Source organism: Engystomops pustulosus, chromosome 5 (assembly GCF_040894005.1).
Source record: "Engystomops pustulosus chromosome 5, aEngPut4.maternal, whole genome shotgun sequence".
In the NCBI taxonomy this organism is placed as follows: Eukaryota; Metazoa; Chordata; class Amphibia; order Anura; family Leptodactylidae; genus Engystomops; species Engystomops pustulosus.
The window spans coordinates 84,159,473-84,168,491 of record NC_092415.1 but is presented as its reverse complement, the minus strand read 5'-3'; the positions used below and the strand labels follow the sequence as shown (position 1 = coordinate 84,168,491).

Below are 9,019 nucleotides of genomic sequence, written 5' to 3'. Positions count from 1 at the left end.
ATGACAGTGGGGACAGGCAGTAGTATGTAGGAATAAGTGAGTAGATGGAAGTCAGGGATGGGTGACATCATCTTGTCAGCAGCTCCTCCCAGGCTGCGGGGAGTGTCTGGGTGTCCCCTGTATACACGGTGTCCCCCCTGCACCTGGCTGTGCCTGTGCGTCCCGCGTGCAGGTGACCCGGCCCTGGTGCTGTAAAGGGGTCACTGGTTATTTAATACACCCAATGTATCACCCAAAGTAGTAGAGCCAGGACAGTCCCTGCTGTCACCTTGTAGCAGGGGGCACAGGGGGTAACCCCCGCCTCTCATCACCAGAAATGGGGATCCTCTTTATGAAAGCAACTGGTGCACCTCCTCCCGTCAGCTCCAGGCTGGGGGCGGGGCTGAGCTCCATCCTCCCCTCTCCAAATGGTGCGACCCATCCCAAGCTCTTCCCTTCTCCTCTTCCCTTCCCTTCTCTCTCCGGCTCTGCTAAGTGTCAGCTGCTGGAACTTGTTTGCAATGCCTGGTTCTCATCACTCCCCACCCAGGATTTCCCAAATCTCACATTAATCTACAGTCTCCAATGGTTTTATTCAATGTAGGATGGGAGTTCATGTGAACGGAAGATATATTCTACTGGTGCTGGCTGTGCACATAGGTGAGTGCTCACTAAGAGCTCCAATCGCCATCATATGCCATGACAGAAAATAGCAATAGCATTAACCTCTGCTTATCGGCTGCTGTCGTGTACAAGGAAACGATCACCGATAAATATCGTAGGAAATGTCCTGCTATAGCTGTTTTCTATGTATTTCTAGAATTGTCATAAATATGTGCATATAAATATATATTTATAGCGATAGATAGGTGATAAGGGAACGGTATGATGGGTGTCACGATATAGCTGTGTTCTATGTACTTCTTCAATCGTGATATATATATATATATATATATATATATATATATATACAATATGGATAGTGTTAGGCGAAAAGGCAATTGTATAATGTGTAGAAATGGTGGATGTCAAATGCCAAATAAATAAGCTTTAGGCTAAACTGCAGACTGGTAAACATATAAACGTATTTCTGAAACGAATAAACCAGTCACTGAATTATATTTATATATTTATATACACAACTGTATATATATTATAAGCAGGCTAGATATGATTGTATTTTATTGCATCTTCTTGCCTTTTACACTATTAAATATCTGCTTGTTTATCTGTGCATCTATCTATATGTCTATCATCTATATACCTTAAATATATATGTATATATGTATATATTTATTAAATATATATGTTTAAATAGATCGAGATATCGTTTCACTATATATAATCTATTCCTGCATGGGTTTAATATATTTCTGACTATCTATTAATTTAATATCTATTTGTCGATCAGTCCATTCATCATATATTTATTTATATTATATTTATCATGGTATATATATTGAAACCATTTAGTCTCCTAGCAATCAGTCTGTTGTACAGATACGATGGGTCTGAGGTATTTTGTAATAGGGGCAGTTGTTGGATATGATAAATCTATGTACGTTTGATGACTAAGGACAGGGCAGTGTATTTTTCATAGAGAGCCACTATGGCACATAAAACATTGCATTCAGTCAGCTCACTGCGACAAGTGCTGTACTTGGCATCTCTCCTCAGTAACCCTGTGACAAATGGGCCCCAGTGACAGCAGCTCTTACACCTAGCTAGTTCAACAATGCACTCATGAGATGGGAAACCTGGGTGATGAAAAGAAAATTCTCAATTAGCACCTTCAGTAAGAAGAGACATGTACACAGACAATTAAAACTCCAGTCTGTAGAGTCTAATCCCGACTAATGAAGCCCGGGACAATGAGCAGAGGAGCTGGAAGCATCCCTGCACCCTGGTGACTGATGCCAGGCGATGACTTTCCACCAGTAATGACATTAGTGCATGCAGACATCAACACTTCTCACTCACTGGTAATTGCAAAAAGGGAGAGTGTCTGCAACCTGAGAACAGCATTATTACTGCCAGGGAGCAGTGGCCCTTCATAACGAAGAGATTTTATTTTAACATTTCTGTATGGGGAAGGTTCCATTGGAACATAGATAAATAATTTATAAATACCCATTTATAATATACATTTTATACATAGAACTAAGTTATTGTCAGGAAATAAAATATGGGAAATCTGATACAATGAACTAAACGAGGGTGTCCTTGAATTCTGGTTTTGCAGAGCTGGGAATGAATGCGGTGCCAAAATTATTATTTGTATGGAAATCCTAAAAATGAAAATCAGTGTGATATAATATTGAGTTGTTTTAGTAATCTGTAGCATTCAAAAATGTTTTGTTCTTGAAATGTCTATGATATATTTGTACTGAATATTTGAAGTTGTATTTTATGGCATATGATTGGCTTAATGTAGGGGCTCTGAAGCCTCAGGGTCAGATAAGCCCCTAAATCTTTGTACTCATTAGTACGGCTCCTTTATTCTTGCTTTCTGTAGAAGATAGGGACGTTTTTGGCTATTGGTGCAAGTCCTGCTCTGCATTGTCTTTTCCTAGCAGTGCTTTGCTTGGCAGAGATCTCTGGAGCCAGTATGGCTCTTTTAGCTGCATAGTGTGTGGGTGCAGCTGAGATCAATCTGGATTAACTGTTACTCTATAAGTTTGACTCCAGAATGGGCTAGTGACTAAAGAATAGTATGTGTTTGTAGAGAGTTGAGGCTTGTATGAAATAAAGATGAAATGCAATGGAGTGTTATGCTAGGACGCATGCGCAGAGAGAGCGCGTGAAATCTTGTGGATTATACAGCATCATGATGTATGATGAGCAGTTGGTGTTTATCTAGATGGTTTGTTTGTGTTGCATCCATATTCATGGGGTGTTGATCTGTTAGATTCAGAAATGCAGTATGCCACGTTCATGTAGGAGACTATAAGAGAGGAGGAGGGGGGTTGTAGTATCCCAAATCTATTCCAGGGTGTCACCTTCATTCTTAGAACTGGGTTTCTTTCACAAGATTCATAGACTCCCTCTATTACATTATAACAGTTATGTTTATATCCAAAACTGCCATATAACAAATGATTTCATATTCGATCGCCTTGCCAATTAAACTCGTTGCCTTTTATTGACCGATCAGGTCGGTGTAAATTGTGGCAAGATTAATGAGCTGTAAACATTGATAAACGAGCCACTTGCCCCAAACATATGTCCCATCGCTCTGTAGTACAGATATTTCATCAACGAGATTATTCAATGATAGAAGCTGGGTGCATTGTACAGGTTTTAGGGGCAATCCAAAGACCCCCATCCCTCACCCATAGCTCACATGGAAGGACTAGATAGCTTGTAGGTCTATGCAGTGGTGCTTTCTTCTATGAGCTGGAGTCTGGTGGAGCAGACGATGAAAGGGACCTGGTAATGTGTGCATGCATTTTTAATGACAGGCTGCCTGAATGCATTTGTAAGAGGAAATGGGGGGAAAATGGAATGTGATGTTTTTGTGCACAGAAGAAATAGTCCTCACCAGCAAAATAGTATATGGTATATATGTGACGGGATGCAGATAGTGTTTGACCTACAATGGATACCAATAGCAAGAAATACCAGAGCAGAGAATATGATAGATCCCCTCCCCCACACTGTCTGATCACTGCAGCATCTACTGGATCCTGTAAAATCCAAGGGAATGTTTATGTGTAATATCTCTCCTCAAAATCCATAAAGTGCGACGTGGGGAATATTACAGGTTTCATCCCTGAGAAACATTCTGCAAAATAGATTTAATTGCCCCAAGATTTAGCAGTTATTTAATGTTCAGGAGGATGTTTTATTCATGTCTGGCGTCTTGTGGGGCATTATATTTCATTACTCATTTAAAAAGAGTCGGAACCAATTTTAGAACATTGTATTTATTCTCTGGAATCACCAGGAGGAGAAGAAATTATGCGAAAAGCTGTGACACCCCTAAATAATACAAAAAAAATATTTAGCAAACGAATAGAGAATAAAGGGGGACTATTTACAAAATGTTTATATGTTATTTATCTGCCTATCATATATGTATAATATATCTATCATCTTTCTGTTTGTCTTTCTATCATCTATTTATCTATTATCCTGCCTATCTTTATCTTCTTTTTTCTATTTATTTTTGTATCTTTCTGTTTGTGTGTATCTTGCACAAGTATCTTAATGTACAATATTTAAAGTGGTCAAATTGTTGAAATCGACAATATAGTGCAGATAGATAGAAAGATAGATGGAGATATAAATCAGTGGAAGTCCAGTGTTGTATAGATATAAGGTGATGCAGTAGTGTTGCTCTGCAGGTCCAGCAGTTGTGTGTGTCGCTGAGTAGGAGCTGTCCCCTGACCTGGTGCTGATCTCTGTCCCCAGCATACTTGGTGCAGGCGGTGAGGGCAGCAGGAAAGTGCGATGCGGTCTTTAAGGGCTTCTCCAACTGTATGCTTACCATGGGAGACAAAATGGAAACCTATTCGCAAAGCGTGGACGAAGAGAAAAACCTCAACACCATTTGCTCGTAAGTCTTCAAAGATAGTTTTCTTCTGCCTTACAGAATGATCAATGACTGGATGCACCATTGACGTCTACTGTCAATGGTGCTCTGACTACTGTCTACTACAAAAGGAGCCACCCCCTCACTTTAATGTGTCATATGTCAGTGCAAAACGTCAGCTAATACACATGTGTGCTGTATATACAATATATATATATGTATATACATAAGTGTTTAATACATGGTATTTGACATAATTAGCAGGCAGCAAATGTAATATTTTTACATTTCTGCTATTTTCCCAGCAATTATAGAGTCACAGACAGTACCTGCTGCTTTCATTGGTATTGCCTGTGACTCTATAATTGCTGGAAATATAAAATTTACATATGATCGAATACACATGAATGTTTTGGAATTGTTTCAATGTCCAGGGTGCTTACATATTCCTAAATGTAAATTCTATAAGGATAACCTTGGAATTACAATATCAGTATATGCATTGTATATATTATACATATACATACTCGTCAGAAAATTGTGTTATATTATTATAGCTTTATTGTGTATGTATATATATATATATATATATATATATATATATATATATATATATATATATATATGTGTGTGTGTGTGTGTGTGATAACATGCTAAACATGTCATTATTGAATGCACAATAACTGGATTGTAACTTCTATTAAGAACATATGTCATGCAAAATATAAAAAACTTATTTAGTAAAATTGTTTACAAAAAACTATAACCAGGTGTGACCCGGTGACCTGCTGTATTATATATATATTGCTGTATTTGAGGTCACACCTATATACATACTGTATATATATATATATATATATATATATATATATATATATATATATACAGCAGGTCACCAGGTCACATCTGGTTATAGTTATTTGTAAACAATTTTACTAAAGAATTTTACTATATATATGAGTGTATAGTTATTATAAAGATATATATATATATATATATATATATATATATATATATATATATATATTCATATATAGCATTATATATATTCATATATATTGCATGTTGTGTTTGTATTAGATATGACCGCTCATGATGCAGATATATTAGAATAGTCTAAGGCAATTTCAAGATAGATAGATAGATAGATAGATAGATAGATAGATGGATATCATGCAGTGTTGGGTATGGCTACTGATGATGCTTACATCCGTTTGATATGAAGATGCTGAGAGATTTAGAGGATGTAGTATTCCTATGGGAATCATAGGAGAGACAATTTCCCAGCATCTCAATATCTCATTATATATTACAAATGTAGCAAACACTGGAGTTTGCAGCATTAGCGAAGGGCTTTACTTCTCTACACACAGGAAGTAAGTGAACACCCAGGCAGATGGAAAGAAGAGAGTGTGTGATAGAGGGAGGGTCATTGAGCGAGATTACAAGATTGCAGACTAAGGGTCACCAGTCTATTCTCCATCTCTCACCCTCCTGGGAATAGACGCGTGTACATCGCGGACTGCTGGAGATATATTGGTTTTACAGCGGTGTTAAGCTGATAAATCTCAATTGATAGGAACCCCACGTGTCATGTAGAGATGCTGACAATGGCACATGCTAGGACACTTCTGGCATCTCCAAGGGGCAGCAGCTAAATTGACAAATAATTGATAAATTGATCCTTTACAATTTTACTCCTGGAAACCTAATTTGCAAACGCATCTCTTGGTGTTTCCCGTGATGAACGACAATTTTATTGTCACATGCCTCGTAATAAACATATGTCAAGAGGCAATCATTTATAAGACAGGATACTAGACTTACATTAATATATAGATAGATATAATTCGGACTTGGTCATAGTTAAAATGCCACAATTCAGGAATTAATTCCCATTAATAAATGCCCTATATAGTCGAATAATAAATAATTATAATAGATAGATACCTATATATTTATATTTTGTTTTCAAATTGTTAAGCTAAATACCACCAAATTAACTATGTACTAAATAGAGAGTTATTTCTAGAAATATCTTCCACTCCATCAGCACAGTGCTGACCCTCCAGAGCAGGTGTGAATGGTGCCATAAGCTGTATGTAGGCACAGTGGATCCACATAGAGACCAGTTATAGACTGATTTTGCTCCATTGTCCTGTCTCTTTTAGATACTGGAACGAATTCCATGTGTGTGCTGTCACAGTGCTTGCAGATTGTCATGAAGGGGCAGCAGACATGTGGGAGAAACTGAAAAAGGATTCCAAAAAACTCAACATTGAAGGCAGCTTGTTCCAAATGTGCGGTGGATCTGGTGGTCCTGCGGGGCCCCGGGCCGCCCACCCTGCCGTCCTGCCTTTACTCCTGCTGTCTCTATCTGCTCTCCTCACCTGGATCTTCTAGCATCAGGAATCCTCTCTCACTCGCGCCACCTGCTGGATTCTAGAGGAAATACCTGTCCGTTCTCCGGGGACGTTGTGTTCTCTGTGACGTTTCCCATCTAGGATTGTGGAAAATAATTTAAAAAAATATCTTATCATTTAATTTGTGTTTCGTTTGCCAAATGTTAAGAAACAGTGAGCAACAACAGCCAAAACCGGACCTCAGCTTTACATCTTCAAAACGAGCCCTTTTATCCTTTGCAAAGAAACTCAGGAAAGGCCCTGGGCCAACCAATAATAATAATAATTACAATAATAATAATATTAATAACAATAACAGGAGAAGAAGAGACGGGAGTGGGCTCATCATTCTAAATAAACCATCACATGCAGAACAAGCCAAGGGACCTGTCACACATGGAAGATGTGCAGTAGATGTTCACCACCTAATGTTCACCATATCCCCTCTCCACTTAACCATCTCTTCCTCATTGCAATGCAACTGTATAACCAAGGAAAGAGCAGCACTAACAAGAAGAATGAATGGCAAATGGATGAATGTCTACTGAATGGGCAAGTATGACCTATGGACTGCTGAGGGAGTGAAGCTTTATCTGCTGTTGCCAAGATAGATTTCAAAGTTCACTGCCTTTCTTTCTTTCTTTTCCTTGGTTTAGGTGTTCAGCACATATTACTTAAGTATCTGACCGTGTAAACCACAAATGGGGGAGTAAATGTATATCCGTACAAAATAGTTATTATATAAAATATAAGAGATTTTGACAGAAAATTAAAGAGAGAGCCTTGATTTTAAAATAAATAAATGTAATTTAAAAGAAAGTTTATTATAAACTCAAATCAGCAAAAAAATATTTGCTACAAAGTATAGTACAAGATATTAAATAAAATTATTGTTTCAAAATGTGTGTGTTTTATTAGAAAAGCTATAATTTATACCAAATATTTGATGGTTGTAGGACATTATTGCTACAATATGTAGTAGAAATGTTTGTTATATTAGCACAAAATAGGAAGAAAAAAGAGAAAGGAAATAATTTAGCAAAAAATTGCTAAAGGAAAAAAGCAAAAATAATCACAAAGAGAAAAAGACGGAATTTGTAAGATATGAAAAAGGGAAGAATGATAAAAAGCGCTAGAAAGAGGAACTGTGAGATAAAATTTGATATTGGGGAGAAATTGATAATTTTGCGTAAAAAGCCTAATAAAAGTAGAAGCAAAGGAAAATTACAAAGATATGATAAAGAGAAATATGAAAGAATAGCATGTGGAAAACGGAGATTGTGTGTGAGATGAAATAGAGAGAAATATGAAAGAATAGCATGGGAAAAAGGGAGATTGTGTGGGAGATGATAAAACAGTTATAGCATGGAAAAGGAGGGAAGAAAAAAGGAAAGGCACAGGGGAAGGGAGGGAAACAGCAAGAGAAAGGGGAGAGATGAAAAAGATGGATGATGAGAAAGTCATTCTCCTCAAAGAGAAAGGGAAAACAGGGAGAAATGCAACTAAAATTCCTGGGAACCTGGAGATGTAAGAACAAGTAGACGATGATGAAAAATCGACAAAAAGGGAGAAAGTGAGAAGGAAGCGGGAATGTAACAGGAGAGGGGGGATAAAAGACAAAGAGAATAAGAGAAAATAGAAAGAGAAAATAGAGGACAGAGGGCAGAAATTCGAGGGCAGAGAATAGAGAATGGAGGACACAGGACAGAGGATGGAAGGGTGTGCAATGTCAGAGAAACAGGAAGGGACAGGTAGGCAGAGAAGGGGAGAGGACAGACTGGGTGAAAAGAGCTTTTGTTGGACAAAAGGTCACCACTATTAAGACTGCAAAGGTGCAGCAGAAAACTGCCTGTTCTAGAGATCAGATGAGTCGTTTCATAATTAATAAGACACCTCAGCTGAATTTGCAGGAGGCTGCCTCTATTGATTTAGCAGAGGAAAATGCTGTAACCTCTTCTATTTATAGGCTCTTGATGTCTAGAAGAAGAATACTTGTGTATATACATGAAAGCAGCAAGAAAACCCTTTGTGAGCCTAGCCAGTAAAAGCCAGCCGACAGACAAAACAACAACCTGCCATTTGATCCCCTGTCATACAGTCCAAC

The 9,019-nt window shown here is 37.8% G+C and overlaps 1 protein-coding gene across 1 annotated transcript; it reads left to right on the top strand.

Annotated features, from left to right (window-relative positions):
• The first annotated feature begins 427 nt into the window (after positions 1-427).
• On the top strand, positions 428-7,816 carry NRN1 (neuritin 1). The gene is made up of 3 exons (XM_072152523.1): positions 428-639; positions 4,393-4,537; positions 6,685-7,816. Exons 1-3 carry the CDS (start codon positions 585-587, stop codon positions 6,914-6,916), a joined length of 432 nt encoding a protein of 143 aa, XP_072008624.1. The 5' UTR covers positions 428-584; the 3' UTR covers positions 6,917-7,816.
• Positions 7,817-9,019: the final 1,203 nt, after the last annotated feature.

What these genes read in the sequence shown, in the direction of transcription:
- NRN1 (XM_072152523.1), top strand. Translation starts at nt 585, where the DNA reads ATGGGAGTTCATGTGAACGGAAGATATATTCTACTGGTGCTGGCTGTG. An exon ending in GGTGCTGGCTGTGCACATAG is followed by an intron (nt 640 to 4,392) that starts GTGAGTGCTCAC and finishes CTCTGTCCCCAG; the next exon opens with CATACTTGGTGCAGGCGGTG. An exon ending in AACCTCAACACCATTTGCTC is followed by an intron (nt 4,538 to 6,684) that starts GTAAGTCTTCAA and finishes TGTCTCTTTTAG; the next exon opens with ATACTGGAACGAATTCCATG.